General features: G+C 49.5%; 1 protein-coding gene across 1 annotated transcript in view; it reads left to right on the top strand.

Annotated features, from left to right (window-relative positions):
- Positions 1-8,267, top strand: part of ADAMTS16 (ADAM metallopeptidase with thrombospondin type 1 motif 16) — a 57,278-nt gene extending 49,011 nt beyond the window's left edge. The window contains exons 19-23 of the mRNA XM_049769027.1: positions 2,358-2,559; positions 2,680-2,874; positions 4,045-4,263; positions 7,320-7,464; positions 8,152-8,267. Coding sequence (XP_049624984.1) covers positions 2,358-2,559; positions 2,680-2,874; positions 4,045-4,263; positions 7,320-7,464; positions 8,152-8,267 — 877 coding nt within the window. The remainder of the gene's footprint in view (positions 1-2,357; positions 2,560-2,679; positions 2,875-4,044; positions 4,264-7,319; positions 7,465-8,151) is intronic.
- Positions 8,268-19,612: the final 11,345 nt, after the last annotated feature.

The following is a 19,612-nucleotide window of genomic DNA, read 5'->3' as shown; positions in this document are numbered from 1 at the left end:
CAGTAGTAATTTAGGATCTGAGTCAAACATTCCTGATGTTTGGTCCACATGGCATATTTGCCCCCAAGGAAAGGGGTTTCACTGGATGTACTCAGAGCTTATTCCTGGCTCCAGGCTCAAGGACCAATCCTGTTAGTACCCAAGGAAATATATATAGTCTAGGGATTGAACCTGGTTGACTGTGTACAAGACAAATCCCTTATCCACTATACTATTTCTATGACCCTAGAAATGGATTTTGTTATTGAAATCAATGATGTTCAAGATGTAGGGGCCAAAGCAATAGCACAGTGGAAGGGCATTTGCCTTGCACACTGGCAACACAGGACAATCTGGGTTCAATTCCCAGCATCCCATATGATCCCCTGAACCTGCCAGGAGTGATCTCTGAGCGCAGAGCCAAAAGTAACTCCAGAACACTGCTGGGTGTGACTCAAAAACAAAAACAAAAACAACAACAAACAAACAAAAACAAAAGATGTATGGATATATAGAAAGGGGGATGTGCTGATACACAGTAATATGCAATGCTCACTCTTACATTAATAAATTATCCTTGAAGCAACATGGTGTTATTTTCTTTAAAATGTTGTGTTTAGACACTAATTTGGAGAGTTCCTGTTGTTTATCATCTATGTACTGACTTAATTTTCTTTTTTTGTTGTTTGGGGGTATGGCTGGGGGAGGAGCTATAGTTAAACCACATCCTTAGCCTGATTTTGCTTCACTGTCGTTTTAACAAACTCTTCATACAGTGATAGCGAACACATTTCAGAGTTAGTCCTTAACAAACCTTATAAAACTGGCTTCTAATTACTGTTATTGTTCTGTGGCAGTTTGTTAATGAAGTCTGTATGTTGCAAAAAAAAAGTGGGGGGAAGGTGTTTGCTATTGTTGTTGTTGTTGTTTGGAGGTATGGTGGATCAGGGTGACACGAGATAAGACCAGCAGGCAGGGTTAGGGAGCAGCTGTATGCTGGAACATAATCTGACCAACAGCCTATGGAATTGTCCCCGAAGGCAAAAAGTAAGGCCTCACGCCCACTGGGAACAGCTCTTGCTGCTAGGTGAAGGCTGGAGAAGAGGGACCTTTGCACACAGTGCAACCAATTCACTACTATCTCCATGACCAAGCCTGGGCACGATGTAAGGTCCCCCGACATGGCCAGGTGTGATTCCTGATCACAGAGCTAAGAGTCATCCCTGAGTACTGTTGGGTGTGGCCAAGTTCCACTCCCCCCAAAAGAGTAGTTTTTAATTTATTTTTGAAAATACCTTTATTTGAACAAGCACTTTTTCTCATACAATATCTTGTTTATAACTTTGGTGACCTTCACAATTATTTTTTAAATGGTTATTTGTTGTGTATGTAAATATTTTAGGGGATTACTATGTTACTCACCCTAAACTGATTGGTGATTGTGCCCTACCCTAGGGTGTGACCTGGCATTCTGACCCCACCCTAGGGTAGTACCTGATTCTGCTTCCACCATTGGTTGGTATCTGATCCCACCATTGGGTGGTACCTGATTCTGGTGGATAAAAACAAGAGTCTGTGGAAGGCCAGGGCTTTTTGGCTGAAACTGAAGCTGAGTCTTTGGACTTCAGTCTTGTCCACCGAATAAAGCCGTTGGCTAGACAGGGTGGCAGACGCGTGCTCCGAGCTGGAAGGGAAAGACCTCATCCTCCATCCCTCCATCAGTCAACCTCTTCAGGGGCTGACTTGCTACAGTTATTTTTTAAATAAAATTAATTTTTTACTGGAATCACCATGAGATACTCAGTCACAAACTTGTTTCATGATTGAGTTTCAGTCATACATGTCCATGTCAACGCCCTTTATCAGTGCACATTTCCCACCACCGACGATGTTCCCAGTTTCCCTCTCTCCCTCTCCCCTTGCCTCTATGGAAGACACCTCTCTCTTCTTTCTCTTGTTCCCTCCCTTTCTCTCTCTCCTCCTCTCCCGCTCTTTTGCTCTTTCTCTCTCCTCTCATCTCTCTTCTCTCTACCTTGCTTGCTCTTTCTCTGTGTCTTTCCCTCCCTCCCTCTATCTTTCCTCTAGCTCGCTTTTATGCTCTCTCACTCCACCCCCTTCTTTCTCTCCCTTTTGAGGACACATCCTGAGAAGCTCTACATCTGGACTTTGCTTGGGTCGTGGGTGTCTGTGAGGGGGCTGTCTGGGGACACGGGACACAGGGCCTGGCTATTAGTCCAGTCTCATTGGCTGGTTGCAGGAGGCTCTTCAGGTGGAGGCTGGGCTGCAGGACAGGGTCGGGATGGACCCATGGCCATAGGCAGCAGCGTGGCAGCGGGATACAGAGGCCTGACCCGCACCTCCCTGTGTCCCCCCAACAGCTGGTCTCTGGGGAACTGGAGCTCCTGCAGCCTGACTTGTGGCCGAGGCACCCAGAGCCGCCCCGTGCAGTGTGTGCGCCAGGCCCAGCACCGCGCCCTTTGGCTCCCTGAGGGCCTGTGCCCGCTGCCCGTGCCCTCCCGCAGACAGGCCTGTCAAGTGCGCAGCTGCCCGCCCACCTGGAGCACTGGGCCCTGGACAGAGGTAAGAGGACCGGCCTGAGAGTTGCCAGGGGCCTCCTGGAACACGCCCACTGTCTAGGCCTAGTGCGCGGAGCCCATCCAGAGCCTTCCCAGCGGGAGCTGACCGCCCTCTCCTGCACAGTGCTCGCGAATCTGCGGGAAGGGTCTGAAAAATCGGAGCGTGGCTTGCAGGAGCAGCGACCCCGCAGCCAAGGACCTGGTGCTGTCTGAGTCCCTCTGTGCCCCAAAGCCCAAACCCAGCACCCACGAGCCTTGTCTGCGCAGGCGTTGCATCAAGCCGAAGAAGTTGCAGTGGCTGGTGTCGGCCTGGTCTCAGGTGAGATGCTGGCAGGTCCCAAGGGTATTGGGCTAGTCCCAGGTAGGAGGCGGGGCTGGTCCCAGGTAGAAGGTGGGGCTGGTTCCAGGTAGGAGACTTGACTAGTCTTAGGTAGGACACAGGGCTGGTCCCAGGTAAAAGGTGGGTCTGATCCAGGTGGGAGGTGATTCTAGTCCCAGGTAGAAGGTGGGGCTAGTCCAGGATAGAAGGAGGTCACAGGTAGGCGTAGCTGGCCCAGCTCAGTAGTCAGAACCCAGACAGAAACCAGCCACCTTAGTCCCCCACTGCTTCAGGCTGTCCTGTGCACCTGGTGTCCCTGCTTCCTTCTCTCCCTTCTCCCCCTCGACCCCTTCCTGAGACTGCAGCCCAGCCACTGCTATTCACTGAGCACTGCTCAGGCATCTCCTCCACATTTCCTTTGGAGTCACACCCTGCAGCTTCCTCCAGGGTTGTCCTCTGAGCAGAGTCGGGAGAAGAGTCTTTGCGTATGGACCACTAGTCCTGGAGTGCTGGGAACTCCTGGCCCTGACAGGCAGCTTCCGTGAGGGGGTGAGGGGAGAAGGGCAGGGCCATTTTCAGACCCAATTCCAGGACAGCGCACATGCTGGTCCGCTGAGGTGGATAAGGGTGGATCTCTCACTCTCAGCAGCGGGATGATCCCTGAAGCCTGACTCCCAGCAGCCGGGTGCTCCCCTGATCTCCACTCTCAGAAGCTCAATGTTCCCTATACTCCCTCTCTCAGCAGTTGTGTGTTCTTGGAACCTACTCCCTGCCATGAAATGCTCCCATGACCCCACTTCCAGCAGCTGATGCTCCCCAGACCCCTCACTCCCACTCCCAGCCTCTACCACACTGTGAAGAGTCAGTCCCTTTCAGGATGAGCATGGACACACACTGACAGACACACATTCGTGACACAAAGGACAGTTGTACCCAGGCACACATATACATGCACTCTTCCCTCTGAACTGGCAGTGCAGTGTCTGTCCTATTAGCCCAGGTACCCAATCAGGCTGGCAGAATGGCTTTCAGTCTCACTTTCGCTCTCTCACTTTTACTCACTCTTGCTTTTCTCACTCTCACTCTTTCTCTGTTCCACTCCTTCACTCACTCAGGGGAAGCTGTCTGCACCCCAGCCCCATGGTCACACCTGCCTCGCTCTCCCTCCAGTGCTCTTCATCCTGTGCTTTGGGCTCACAGCAACGAGTGCTCTGGTGTGCCGAGAAGCAGGTGTCCGGGCAGTACCGTGAGCTGCCACCCAAGCATTGCTGGCACCTGGTGCCCCCTGCCCTGGAGCTGGGCCGGGCTTGCAGCACAGGCCCTTGTCCTCCACCTCCCCAGGATGCGGGGCCCCTGCTGGCCACCTGGCACACCTCACCCTGGTCTCAGGTAAGACTGTGGTGTCTCAGGGGAGTGTCTGTGTCCCCTAACCCACACCCAAGTCCTGAAGGTCCCCTTTGCTACTACTATAGTTATGGCTTTCCATGGTCTCTAAAAATAATACATCATTCAGGGCCTCTGCTGGGTGCAAAGTTAAGCTTAATAATTAATTTGGGTACAACTCAGAATGTATATGGTTGGGGTACAGAGGTGATGTGGGGTCTGGAACTCAGAGCACAGATGGGAGAAGTGGGCATCCACTTCAGAACAGGCGTAGAGCCTGCCCAGTGCTGTGAGGGCAGCAGGATTAACCTAGCCCCTAGCCCCTAATCCCGGTGTCCAGAGGCTCCCTCCCCATCATCATAACATTCAGTATTTCTGGTGTCCCCCTCTCTGTTCCCCGGTTTCTCTGAAGCCGCTCTGCCCTCTGTCCCCCTCTCCCTCCTGTTCCTGCTGCCTTGATGCACAAGTCTGAGTGCACTGAGCCTGGGGATGCCAGGACCTCTCCTCTGAGCTGTGCAGGATGCCCTGTAGAGGCTGAGTGCCCTGCATGCTCACTAATAGGGTGACTGGATCCTTGTCTACACCTTGTAGGAGGAGGAAGCTTCTGACCTTCAGACTATGGGGGGCACGAGGGAGGTCAATGGACTTTGATGAGGGTAGAAGGACAGGTGGACATGCGGTCTCTGAGCCCCACAGACTGGGCCAGGTTGGGGCAGTGCAGACTCTGAGCCAAGTCCCAGAGTGCAGGGATATGAGAGTGAGTGCTGCTGGGACAGTGACTTTTTGGGAAGCTTTTCTACCCCCAGAGTCCACAGTAGCCTAGGACTGTCCTAGGAAGGGCAGAGTAACCATCTGTTGTAGGATGTGGTTGCTGCAGACTCAGTTGATCCAGGATAAGATGGTCCTGGAGGAGCAGATGATGACAGTTCCTTGCACAGGCTGGGGTGGTGGGGGGAGTAATTTCTCTCAGGAATGTCACTTACAGCAAATGAGACATAATGTGTATTGGTAAAGTGAACTGGGTGTAAGTGACTGAGAAAAGTACTTGGAAACTTTTCCAAAGTGTCAGCAATAGAACAATGTGTGGCTTTGTTGTTGTTGTTTTTATTGTTTTGATTACTTAATTTAAACACTGTGTTTGGAAGGTTGTTAATAGTGTAGTTAGCTTTTTTTCACACAGACAAAATTTATGAGAGTTTCTGTCGTGCAATATGCTGCACCTTCACCAGGGCACACTGCCACTGCTTCCTGCCCCTCTGCCACCAATGTCCCCAGTTTCCTTCCAGTGTTCCCTTCTGTCTGCCCCTGGGATAGTCTCTCTCTCTCTCTCTCTCTCTCTCTCTCTCTCTCTCTCTCTCTCTCTCTCTCTCTCTCTCTCTCTCTCTCTCTCTCTCTCTCTCTCTCTCTCTCTCTCTCTCTCTCTCTCTCTCTCTCTCTCCTTTAGACACTCACTGTGGTTTGCATTATTTGTATTGAGGGGCACCCATGCCAGGCAGGTAGGTGTGGCTTTAGAGGTACTTACCCACTCCTTGACTCCTTTACCCACCAGAGATCAAAGGGATCCACCATCACAAATCACAGTCCCAGAACCTGCATCCATTGTCCCGTATCCATTATACTGGGAAGGCAGTGGCTGACCTGGGCTTTCTCACCCAGCAGAACAGCAGACCCAAGGAAGGCTCGGCCCAGCCCTGGCTGTGAGGGTGACCTGCACCACCCCCTTCATGGGTGGGGGAAGCTGAGCTATTTACAGTTCTATGCTCTCATTCTGAGTCACATCAGGAGCTGCATACCAGTTCTGAGATAGAGAGTGGTCCGGGGGCCTGAGAACATGCATCATCAGGCTGTGCAGCCCAGCCCGAGAGCCAGTGACCTGGCGGGCACCTGACCACACACCCTGGTCCCTGTTTGCTGCCTTCACATCTAGGAACTGATTTGCCCACAATATTTCCTAGACTGGGTTTGGAGAGAAGGGCGGGGCCTATGCCTGTCCACCCTTTTGTCTCTGAGCAACCCTGCCGGGCTCAAGCCAGTGTCTAGTTTACTCGATTCTTTCTGAGAGACCCTGTGTCCTTCACCAAAAGAGAAGTAAGAAACTTTTGTCCCACACAGAGATGTCCAGGATCGTGGACTGTGGTCCTTCCAATCAGCTGTCCATCCATCCTTCTATCAGTCCATCTGTCATTCGTCTATCCATCCATCTGTCTATCCATCTATCCATCCATCCCTCTGCCTGTCTGCCCATTCATTCATCCCTCCATTCAGGGGGCCCTGGGATATGTGACTCAGTGTGCCATCTGCAGCAGGGTTGGAGGGAAGCAGAAGGATTCCATGACTCTGGTTTCAGAGAAAGCAGTGGATGGGTTTCTGCAGACAATAAGAGACTGTCGAGAAACCTGCCCCACAAGTCTGAGCATGCCCCACTCCTGCTTTATCTGCACCCCACTGGGCTCTCCCAGCTAGCTATGCAAGTCTTCAGCCTCTGACCCCCTGGAGTAGCTCATGCCCTCCCTCACCCCTTTCTCACCTTTTTATGTGATCCCTCACTGTGCATCTCAAGGGCTCCTGTACCATTTCCTGCCTGCAGCTGGTCCCAGAGGAACCCCTTGAGTGTTGTGCAGTTGTGTGAGTGTCCCCCACCAGCTGACAGGGGGACCCTCACTTCCTTCTTCTCTGGGGTTGCTGATGCTTACCAAAGACGCTCAGAGCTAAGCTGGGTCTCACTTGCTCCAGTACCCCAAACAGTGCAGGCGGGGCTTAAAGATTGGTCCTTAGAGATTGTGGGGGACACTTGGCAAACTGTCCCCATCAGGGCCTCGCAAGAGACACTCGAGGGGTGGTACTCAGGTGCCACTTCCAGGCTAGTCCCCCATGCCCCCCCATCCCCACATGTGTCCCTCTTTCCTACAGTTCATCAGAACAACCCTCATTCCAGAACATTCCAGACCCACCTCCCATGTAGCCTACAAGAAAAAGACTGTCCGGTGCTAGGGCAGAGGGAACATCTGGACATGGGTGTGGGGGTAGTAGCTAATATGACTGACTCCTCCATCTTCCCACAGTGCTCGGCCAGTTGCGGGGGTGGTGTGCGAAGTCGGTCTGTGCAGTGTCTGCAGGGTGGCCAGCCAGCCCCCAACTGTCTCCTGTCCAAGCCTGCAGCCTCGATAGCCTGCAACACGCACTTCTGCCCAGTGGCTGAGAGGACAAGTGAGTCCTGCTGTGGGTCCAAGTTTTTAGAGTCCCCTGGGGGTGTGTCTTAGGAGTGGGTGCTGCTGGCCTGGGATCCCCAGAGCTGAGAACTCCTGGCTGCCCCTCCTCCTTCAGCATCCTTTTGGCTAAGTGCTCCCTTCCCTTCTCCTCCAGTTTCCTCTTGGCCCTGAGTGTTCCCTCCCTCTCTTCTCCCCGCCCTCCAAATTCATCCATGGGCCTTTCTGGCTTCGGTTTGGCTTCTAGAGAGCAAAATTTCTTTCCTACCTCAGCTACATGCTGCTGTGTTCAAAGAAGCACTTGTGAAGTCAAACTTGTCAGAGAAGCCCGCAAGGCCACCCTTTGGGCAACCCTGAACCCTTAGCAGAATCCACTACCTGTAGGGTGTTTCTTGGCAGAAGGTGGGGAAGAAAGAATAATTTGCTGTGCTGGGGAATCAGAGTAGACAGCCAAGACCAGGAAAGGCCTCTGGGTCTCAGGGTTAGGTGTGTGGCTGCCATAAAGGCCAACTTCAGTCCCACAGGCACCTTCCAGAGGAGCCTTTGGAACAGCCACATCCATAGTTCCACAGGGTCCAGAAGGCTTCTGCTGGGGTCTTCCGAGCAGAGAGTCACCAAGTTCCATCTGCCAGAGGGACTAGACACAGTGGCTAGGAGATGCCAACTAACTTGGGGCTGGCTCTTTCAGATACCTTCTGCAAAGACCTCTTCCCTTGGTGCCCACTGGTGCCCCAGCACGGCATGTGTGCCCATCAGTTCTATGGCCAGCAGTGCTGCTGGACCTGCTCTAAATCTATTGTGTGAGCACAGTGCTGCCTACACATAGGAAACACCTCTTCAGCCCAAAGGATCTGTGAATCCCCAGCCATCAGCGTGCACAACTGAGGAAGAAACTCTGCCAGGCTCCTGGATACATCTCTATTCAGGTGTCCCAAAGTTGGAGCACACACCCTTGGGCCAGGCTGCTCTGGAGAAGAGAAGCAGAATTTGTGAACCTGCCCAATCATGGCTGAAAGGCTGCTGCATTCACTGTTGACCCACATGTGCAATGCGTTGTAGAAAGAAGAACCCAGAGACACAAGAAATAGGCCTCACTCACCCACTAGGGCTTGGACAGCTGGCCAACCAAGTGCCAGAACCAGCTCCTGGGTCTCCCCTTTGCACTCAAGAGCTTTTCCCTACAAGGACCAAGGCTATCTCTCAGGGCCCTTCCGGGAGGAACTGAACTCAATTCTGGGGGTTGGCTCTGCCTCAAGGAAGGGGGAAAGTCAGCCTCGCTAAGGTGCTCTGCTTCTTTCAATGTCAGGTGCTAGGGGTGTCCTTTGTCCTGTTACCTTGTCCCTTTCCACTTATTTCGAGGCCAGATTCCTGTTGAAGTTTATCTTCCAATGTTGTCCTGGGTTCAACAACAGGACAGGGACAGTTAACCTCTTCCTGCCACCCTGAAACCTTGCTGTCCTCAAGCAAGAGAGGTTGCCACTCACATACCTGCTTTCCCTTGTGTTTGTGTTTGGGGGTGCCTGAGAAATGCTTCCAGAAACAGGAACAACACCCTGTTCAGAAGGTGGCGTGGTGTCTAGTGACTGCCCCAAGGCAGGCTCTTCTCTTTCCATGCTGTCCTGTTGGTTTTACTTTTCTCTCCTGCCTCCCCCTGCAGCAATCCCCTGGATATTTATATTTGCTGGAGTTTTATAATAAATTTTATGTTGTACCACTTGCATCCTGCCTGCTCTTGATTCTTCATGTGGGGGATATACCCCAGGACTGTATGGACACTGGAGAAATGATTACTAACAGGAGAAGGAGGTTCTACAGCCTACTAGAAAGTTTCAGAGTTAGGTAGAGGAGAGTGTGGCCAAGTGAGGAGGCTTCAGGGAAGATAGTTGGTGGATGAACTGGCAGTGGAATTTGGGCACGGGTCGACAGAGTTGAATTTAGGCATGCATGGACAGAGTTAGGGCTGCCTGCTGTGTTTTCTATGGTTTTTACAACCCTCCCAAAGAATACCATGACTATCTAAAAAAGGGAGCCAGAATATGAGACCCCCTAATCTGGTCAGTTGAGGTGCCCTTTGTATTTCTCAACTCTACAGCCCCCAGGATATTACAGGGAGGGCAGAGATTTATAAAACTTACATAAGTGGGGGGTGTTGTGTCCAGTGAGAACCTCTATACATAAATCCAGTGTGACTGGCACTGAGAACGAAAGCCAAGGGAGGTATTCCATTGCTTGATGGGCATTATAATGCCAACCAAGGTCTTTTAATGGGCAAAAAACTGTCTCTATTTATTATTTTGGATTTGGGGCCACACTGGTGATACTCGGGGGTTACTCCTGGGGAACCATATGGGACATCATGGATCGAACCCAGGTCTTCTCTGGGTCAGTCACATGCAAGGCAAACAGCCTACCATTGCAATATCACTCTGGCCCCAAGAACTGTCTCTTTTCAAGTGTGATATTTGTGAATGATGGGTGTGAAATTTTATGTCTGGTTTCTCAGGGCAGCAGGGGAAGGGGAGTTTGCCTAGACATGGTGGTGCTGCTAAACTGGCTGAAGTAAGCCCTCATCAGCAACTGGGCCCCTACACTCTTCAAAGAAAATTCTCAAGGAACCTGGTCACTGCATAGTACCAATCTCTCTTGGGACCATGAGTTCTGCTCTCTGTGCCAATGGACAAGCTTCCTCTGGAGGTTGAAAACATGCCTTAATGCCAGCTCATGACAAAATATCACTCACTATCTGCTAAGGGAGCCTGGGAGGGCAATGAAATATAGTCACTCTCAGAACCAGGAGCACTTCTGGGGAGGTCTGTCAAGGCAAGAGAATTCCACAGCTGGCTCTGAGGAATCTAAAATGAAGAACCAAACTTGGTTTGATGAAGATTTTTAAGAACTTTCATGAACATCTGAACTTAACCGGAGAGGGCTTGGGCTCATAGGGGCTGGATCTACAGGAGGTTGACACCCTAGAAAGCAATGTCTGTTGGGGTGAAGGGGAAGACTTGTTTATAGTTTTGGTTTGGAGCTGGTGAACTCTGTGTTCGAACAAAACTGTGGTGTACCTGGCCCCTGCTGAGGGACAGAGACACCTGTGCTTGGCTGCAGCCTGGGAAGACACACCTGTTTCATAGAGCAGGTGCAGCCACTAGAAGTGGATAGGTCACAGAGGAGGCCAAACACATTTCTGGACCACTTGGGATGAAAGGGATGCCCAGCCTGGACTCCTGTGCAAACATTCCAGAGGGAAATTATATGACCAGGAGGAGCAGCAAGGGAGGGTTAGCCTCAGAACCCCAGATTTGTTCAGGTCACCTGCTGCATGGCTGTCAGAGGGGAATCTGCTGTGAGCAGCCATGAGGATAGATTCTGGGAGGCAGTTGCTCTGCACACCTACGGTAGGAAGGAAGGAAGGAAGGAAGGAAGGAAGGAAGGAAGGAAGGAAGGAAGGAAGGAAGGAAGGAAGGAAGGAAGGAAGGGAGGGAGGGAGGGAGGAAGGGAGGGAGGGAGGGAGGGAGGGAGGGAAGGAGGATGAAAGAAATTAAGTGAGGGAGGAAGGAGAGAAGAAGAAAGAAAGAAAGAAAGAAAGAAAGAAAGAAAGAAAGAAAGAAAGAAAGAAAGAAAGAAAGAAGGAAGGAAGGAAGGAAGGAAGAGAAAGAAAGAAAGAAATAAAAAGAAGAGGAAAGAAAGAAAGAAGAAAGAAGAAAGAAAGAAAAAAGAAAGAGGAAAGAAAGAAAGAAGAAAGAAAAAAAGAAAGAAAGAGAAAGAAAGAAAGAAAGAAGGAAGGAAGGAAGGAAGAGAAAGAAAGAAAGAAAGAAAGAAAAAAGAAAGAAAGAAAGAAAAGAAAGAAAGAAAGAAAGAAAGAAAGAAAGAAAGAAAGAAAGAAAGAAAGAAAGAAAGAAAGAAAGAAAGAAAGAAAGAGAAAGAGCGAACTGCTGGAAGGAATAAAGGAAGAAGGAAGGGAGATAGAAGGAAGATAGAAAGGAAGTAAGACAAAAGGAAGAAAAAGGAAAGAAGAAGAAAGGAAGGAAGAACATTACAAGAAGGAGCTGGGAGGATTGCCAGTAGCTGTGCCCTTCGCCCACCTGCAGACTCCCCTCTTCTGCTCTTAGATGCTCCTGGTGGCTGCCTACCCCCTGGCCTTACCACTGCCAGGCAGAAAGGACCAGATGAACTCAGGAAAGGACCAGGTGAGCTCAGGTTTGCTCCCTTCACGGTTACCACCTTGTGTCTCCTAGTCTCTGAGCAGCACCCAGGCTTTGTCGGCTTGGTTGCACCCTGCACCACTAATTCTGGCCAGCAAGACACATCTGGGCTATTGCCCATTCTCCTGCCCCATCCACCAGTGATCCAGGGACTGTTCCTGCATCAGCCACTACACTGCCCATACTCCGTCAACTGGTAGCATCCTGCTCTGCAGCTCTGAACCACCCCACAGCAGGGTTGGAGGAAAATTTGGGGAGAACAGAGCTTCCCCCATCATATCCCTTCCACTTGCTCTGCTGAGTTCAGTCCTAAATCACCTGGCATCACCCAAATCCAACACCTAAGATCTAGGGCCTTGCCAGTAGGGTAGGTGATGCCAAGGGAGCCATCTGGGAGCCGAACTGCAGAGAAGAAGCCCAGTGCCAACCAGGATCATGTTCCCACTCCAGTGTCCACCAGTGCCAAGCTGCCTCCCCAGTGTCCCCTTCACCCTGCCCAGCTGCCTCCTCACCAGGCACTGTTCCAAGATTGCTGTTGTTTGAGTCTCACATCAAGCCTTTTGATCACTTTTATTGCACGTTTTCATGTACACACAGGACCAGAGACTTTACCTGGCTGGGATTTATGCCTTTTCCTGGAAGAGGCAAAGCTGGAAGGCAAATCTCCTGAATTGGGGTTTATTTCATCTGTCTGAGACTGAAGGAAATCCAGGTCTGGTTGCTGGCACACAGTGTCTTCTATCCCTCCCAGAATGCTTCCATGGACTCCCATAATTCTGATCCTTTCTACAATGCCCCGTTTTTGTGCTGGGAGACTGTTTTGGCAGGGAGAGCTCCTTGCCAGCTGTTTGGACACAGAGTTAAACCATGTAGGGTGAGTGGATGCTTCAAGTCACAGCTGCTACACAGAACTTGGGATGATTTAATTCCTTCATCATGTGAGAGCCACCTTCAGCCCTGGGGATGAACTCACATGCTGAGAGGTACCTTGTGGGAAAGGTTTTATGTTCTGGTGGACTCCAGAGGACTGGTGTTCTTGGCATGTCCAGAGCCTGAAGGAGCATTCCCCATGACATTCTTACCTCTACCTAAGCGAGTGCCCTACTGCAAGTCAGGATACCCCTCCACTTACAAAAGGTGCCTATTGGTTGGCACATGTAGGTGGATGGTTGGACCATAAAGAATCTTGTCGTATGCAAAGTGCCCAAGATCTGCCCAGCCTGTGGGTGGTTATTTTCTTTGTAGTGTCCATGTCCTGGGACAAGCTGTTGTCGGTGGAGAGGGTTTGAGGCTTTGAAGAGAAAGTCTGAGGCTGCGGAGACAATTTGATGATGTGGAGAAAGAGCTTGTGTCTCTGGCAAGAGAGTTTGAGGCTATAGAAAATATTTGAGGTTGTGAAGAGAGTTTGAGGCTGTAAAGAGAGGTTGAGGCCATGGAGAAAGAGTTTGAGGCTGTGGAGAGGGTTTGGGGCTGTAGGGAGGTTTGAGTCTGTAGAGGGAAGGCTTGAGGCTGAGGAGAAAATTTAAGGCTGTGGAGAGAGTATTGGGGGCTCTGGAGAAAGAGTTTGAGGCTGCAGAGAGGGTTTGAGGGTGTGGGGAAAGGATTTGAGGCCGTGGAGAGATTTGAGGCTTTGGAGATAGTTTGAGGCCATGGAGAGAGAGTTTGTGACTCTGAAGAGAGTTTGAGGCTGAACTCTCAGAGCTCCCCTGGGGAGCAGTGGGTGTGTCCTAAGGCCCTCCAGAAACACAGCTGTGTAGAGACTCCATGCTACCCTCATGTGCCAAACCATGAGCTAGCCTTATCCTGGCCCTGCCGGGGAAACCTTTGTCGCTAGGGTCATAAGATATCTCAGCCCAGCTGGGATTGGGTGAAAGTGGTCCGGGACACTTTTTTTTTTTTTTTTTTTTTTTGAGGCAGAGACTGTACTGCAGGGAGGAAAGAGCTGTGTTGGAGGCAGGGTGCACTGGGCACAGAGCTGAGCTTTTGGGGTTCATGGGCAGGAAGCCAGGAGGAACCTATCACTACTTTCCTTCAAAGGAAGATCAAGCTTTACAAATCAAGGCACTAATTTCTTCTCTTCTATTTCTTCTCTCTTCATTCCTTCCCTTCAGTTTTCCCATCCTGGTTACAAATGCTTCAATGGACAGAACTAGAACTACCATATTTTTTGTACCATAAAATACACTCCCCCACCCCCAAATAAAAGATGAAGGAAAATGTCTGTGTGTCTTATGGAGCAAATGCCACCTGAAGTTGAAACCTGAGTATTTAAATTTTTTTATTTTCCGATATAAAAAAATTAGGTAAATGTGTTTAACCAACTGTGGACCAGCATATTATAAATATACTTTGGCCTCACAGGCTGGTTGTCTCCTGATGGCATCTCGTATTGCACCATTTGTTTTAGAATATTTTTTCTTGTCATGGCACCAACCTGCTCCAGGGTAGGCCCATATGACACCTTAAGAGTATCTTATGAGGAAACAGCAACAATTTGATCTAAGGGCAGGTTGCCCTACCTCACCATCCAAATGTGAGATGAAATCAGAAGATGCTCTACCCTAGGATCAAAAACCAATATCTCTAGTTACAAAAGACTGTCTACAACAATCACAACTAAGTAGAACTTTTCCTGGGACCATAAAGAAAGACTATCCTAGGCTTCATCCTAGGACCTGTACAAAAAAACAAGATCTCTAACTACAGAAGACTGACTTTGTCAACCACAACTGAGCAGAATTTTTTCTGGGACCATAAAGAGATACATTGGGGTTGGACAACAAACATGCCCAGAGCTTGTAGTTGGTCTTTTGACAGTAGGCTTCATGGATGGAGACACCCTGTTTCTCTTAGGCCAAAGGAAACACCTGTATCTCTTAGGAAAAATAAAAAAATTTTTTTTGGTTTTTGGTTTTTAGGTCACACTCAGCCGCACTCAGGGGTTAATTCTGGCTCTGTGCTCAGATATTGTCCCTGGAAGGCTCGGGAGACCACATAGGATGCTGAGATTACAACCACCATTTGTCCTGAATCAGCTGCATGCAAGGCAAACACCCTACCGCTGTGCTATCTCTTGAACCCCTAGGAATTTTCTTTCTAATTTCCCCAACGTTTTATGTGCCTATGCAAAACAAAACAAAACAAAACAAAACAAAACAAAACAAAAAGCCACACTTGCCCCTCCCCCTCTTTTTTCTTTTACTTATATTCTAGATAGGGGCTCCCACTGTTCCATAGATCCATAGAATTTAAATCAGTTTCTTATGTCTCATATTTATTTTTATTTTAATAATTTTTATTGAGACCCATGTGTATTACAAGTCTTTTACAGTTATATTTAAGGTACATAGTGACAGTGAATAAGGGTAATTCCCCACCATCAATGTTGAACTCTCTTTGCCCCTGTTTCCAGCATGCATCCCATACTTTACCCCTCTGCCCCCTGAACTGCTAGTGTAACCAGTCCCCTTTGTATGTAATTTGTAGTAAATCTTGATTCTGTTGTGACTTTGGTATTTAGGCCGAATCATTATTTATTCTATGTCTTTTTACAAATTCAGAAAAAAGAAGTGGATAGGACTCAGAGGCTAAGTGGTCTCAGGAACATCATTGAGTAGAAAAGAAAAAGAAGTTAGAACTAAATACCCAAGCCACAGTCAGTGACAATAAGAGGTCCAAACTATAACAAGCTAAATATAAAATGGACTTGTTACACTAGTAGTCCAGGGGCCTAGGAGTGGAGGTTTGGGATGCATGTGGGGAACTACAGTGTAGGGAGGTCAACACTGGTGGTGGGAATGGCCCTAATTCACTGTCACTAGACACCTGAAATACAACTGTGAAAGACTTGTAATTCACAATGGCCTCAATAAAAAATACATAAAAATAATAATTAAAATATTTTTTCTTGTTTTCCTCATCTAAAAACTATGTGTGTCTTATGCTCAGGTGTGTCTTTTAGAGCAAAAAAAAAAAAAGATACTTATCTTTAGATTAACTAAAATAAATGTGGTTGCTTATTCCTCCGAGTTCTTTGCCCATCTGGGTCTGAGCCTTTTGCTTTATTTGGTACATGAAGTGCTTTAAAATTATTTCACTTTAGACACCACGAGTTACACTGTTGGTACCAGCTGGGTTTCATGCATTAAAACCTCCCAACAGCACTTACACCAGGGTCAGCTTCTCTCTGACAGGTCCTTCCTTGCCCCCCAGCCCCACCTGAGAGCATTTTGGTCCAGATCCCACTTGCATGCACTGAAGCCCAGGGCAGGATCCCATGGCTGCAGCATTGAGAGGCTGTGTGAGGCAGGAGAACCCGGCAAAACCAAAGCCAGGTGATGTTATGAGATGTGGATTCAGCAGTGACTGGACACATGGGCCCCAGGCAGCCACCTGGTCACAGGAACCAATAGGCACCCTAGAGTAGAGTGAGGTAGGGTTTGTGCACAAAAGCGTCATTAACAAGGCACAGGTCTGGGGTGGTAGCCCAGGACCCATAAGCTATTTGAATGTCCCACGACTGTTCCTGTTTACTCAGCACATCCTCCTTGGTGTCTGCCCAGATTCCACACACAACCCCCCCCCCCCCCCCGTGATCATGTCAAGGATAAAACAAAATGAACTTTCTGGACCAAGAAGATCTCTATTATTTTATCTAAAACTGGGGCTTGCATATGGCTGACCCAGGTTCAAACCCTGGCACCCTATGTTTCCCTGAGCCCGGCCAGGAGTGATCTCTGAGAAAGAGCCGGGAGTGAGGAAGATCCACTGCACTCGAGATTATCCAGAGCCCAGCTTCTACTGGGCCTGACTCAATTCACTGAATTCACATCACAGATACGTGGGCACTGACTGTCCCCATCCCTCTCTGACCTCTCTAAGCATGTCCCTCTATAGTCACAGTTTCAGCCTGGGACAGCAGGACCCTGAGCCACAGGTCAGTAGGAGCAAAATTGTGAGGGCACTGGGAAGAAGACCAGAGGGGGTTGCACAAGGCCTTCTAGCTGGGATGCAGTGGAAAGAGGCCTCTTTCCCTCTGGGCTGAGCGCTGGTTTGTCAACAAGACTGTAGTGGACCTATAGCGTCATCATCCTTGCAGCCAGGCAGAGACGCCACCGTGTGGGCATGTACTGGCATTACCTCAAAGCTCAGAATAACAGGATTTCATCAGATTTGGCCTTGAACAGCAGGTACAAACTATAAATTGGTTGAAAAAGAAAGAAGGCTCAGGGATCAGAGCGATAGCACCACAGGTAGGGTATTTGCCATGCATGTGGCCAACCAGGATTTTATCCCTGGCATCCCGTATGGTTCCCCAAGCCTGCTAGGAGTGATTCCTGGGTGCAGAGCCGGGAGTAACTCCAGAGAGCTGCTGGAAGTGGCCCAACGGCTTGCCCCCCAAAAATAAAGAAAAAAAGGATTGGAGAGATAGGATAACAGTTAAGTGCTTGCCTTGCATGCAACTGACCTGGGTTCATTCCTAAGGCACCATAAAGAGTTCCCTGAGCACTTCGAGGACTGATCCCTGACCACAGTGCCAGGCATAAGCACTGAACACCATCAGCTGTGGTCCAATACCTTCTCCCCCAAACCCTTCAAAAAATAAATAAAGTTGACTTTATTTTTTCTGATGGAAGAAGGCACCACATTTAAAGAACAGCTCTTCATAAAGTGAAATAAAAGACTCCCCCCCCCCCCCAAAAAAAAAACAAACTAACTTTCTATTTTGAGTCTTGATGAAAACCTCCTTGGTGCCTAGGTCAAACCTCTCAGTCATCAGTAACAGATGAAATAATCAGCCACCTCTTAATTATATCATATTGTGAAGCTTTGACTTACGGAATCTTTCATGGATTGCAAAAGAGTTGAGGGACCTGGGGAAGCCTCATAGCTCTTCCAACACATGTCTGGACTGACTCTGCAGGCCCAAGGCTTTGTGCAAACCAGAGTCCAGAATTCTGACATCTTTCTGGTCTTAGGACCCATGACAGAGAGCAAAGCTGTGCTGGATGCTTGACAGGGAAAATGCTGAAACGGAACGTTTTCAGGGAGTGCAGGTACCTCTGCTTTGACATCAGTGGCTGCTAATCTCATCTCTGGACAGCCTGGATGCACTGAGCCAAGCCATGCAGGCATCCTTCTCACTCCAGTTCTAGGAGATCTGACTCAAGGTTCACAACTCAGAGGTCAAGAGCTGCTTTGATACAGCAGCAGAGATGGGTGCCATGCACCAGAGAAGCCAAGGACTGTCCTGGGGCCACCCCCTCTTAGGCCTGTTGGGAAGGCCTGTCTAGGGCTGGTGCTTGAAGTAACCACAGTAGAAGTTGCCAAGCCAGACTGCAGGGGTCCTGTCTTGCAAGTTCCCTCTTATTTCAGTGTTGGCTCAAGTCCCTGGGAAGGTCAGCTGGGCCTTTGTGAACCTTTGAGGAGCTCCACTGGGAAATGTAAGACTTCTGGGGAGCCTGGGCCTTCCCCAGAAATAAGACCCCTATTATTTGTGCTTTTCCTTTTGTGTGTGGTTGGTTCCCATGAACTACAGTTTAAAGAACATTCCTTACTGTGGGGGAGGAGGGCAGATCAGAGCAAGGGTGAGGGATGAGCCCGAACATTCAGGGCAGGGCTAGAGGGATGTCGAGGGATGTCGGGTGCCCATTCACTCACAAAACCAACTCAAGGCAGCCTGAGTAGATGGGGGACAAGTTCTGCTCACCTTTGCTTGCCTCCTGCACAAGGACAGAAGTGGCTATGACCTATCATAAGGGAGAGAAGAAAGTGCAGAGTGGATGTTCCTGTCAGTGAGTGATCTTTGCCCATTTCACCCTCCCATACACAAACACTTGTGCTGGTTCTTGTACAGCTGGGGAGGTAAGAATGAGCCTGCGAGTACAAAAGAAAAAAATGGGGACTGGAGCAATAGCACGGTACATAGTACATTTGTCTTGCATGCAGCTAACTCGGGTTTAATTCCTGACATTCAATAGGGTTCCCTGAGCCTGCCAGGAGGTACCCATGAACACCTTCTGCTGTAGCCCAACACCCCCAAAAAAGGAGAAAAAGAAAAAATGTGGGGTGGGGCAGGCCAGGGTCATGGCTCAAAGCACTGAGTGTAGCTTTGCGTGTGGAGCCCTCGGCTTATCCCTAGCTCTGCACAGACCCAACCCAAGCACTGCTCACGAGTGACCTCTGAGAATGTTCCTAGAGGATCTCTGAACACTCCCAGGTGAGAGATTTTCTGGAGACAGAAAATCAGTCCCAGGACTTAGGCGTGAACCTTTAGGGCTGCTGGGATTAGTGTGTGTGTGGAGAGCCTTCCAGGCCAGTGGAGGGCAAGCAGCCTTCAGAGGAGGGAAGGAGAAGACCCCTGGGAATCAAATCTCTGAAAAGTGTGTGCAGTTGTGGAATAGCGTGAACAAGATCAAGTTGGAGGTGAAGTGGATTAAAAACATGTAAAGCAATGGGAGTCTCTGTGAAGGTAGATTGCTTTAGATCCTGACTGCAAAGACCAAGAATGAAGGCAGTTTCTCCAAGACTCAGAGAGAGGCTCAGAACATGGTAACAAAGACTTCACAGAGCCTTCCCTGGAAACCCTAAGATACTGCAAGCAAGATGCTTTCGGGCAGTGATAGCACAGCAGGAAGGGCCTTGCATGAGGCACACTTGGCCTGGGTTCCATCACGGGCATCCCATATGAGTGCCTTTCAGGAGTTAATTTCTGAGCGCAGAGCCAGGCGTAATTCCTATTACAGCCGGGTGTGGGCCCCAAAACCAAAACCAAAACCAAACCAAACCAAAAAACAAACAAAAAACCGGGGACTCGAGCCAAGAGGTGCAGGATCTGATTTCTGCCTGTCACTGCAAGCAAGACCAGGACAGATCAGTCCCAGAAGTTTGCACAAGGGCACGTGGGTCGAGTGGAAGCCCAGGTCGGCTAGGTTCTGCGGGCAG

Source organism: Suncus etruscus, chromosome 2, assembly GCF_024139225.1.
Source record: "Suncus etruscus isolate mSunEtr1 chromosome 2, mSunEtr1.pri.cur, whole genome shotgun sequence".
Lineage (NCBI taxonomy): Eukaryota > Metazoa > Chordata > Mammalia > Eulipotyphla > Soricidae > Suncus > Suncus etruscus.
Note: the sequence above shows the minus strand (reverse complement) of the source record. Positions and strands in the feature narration are given on the sequence as shown.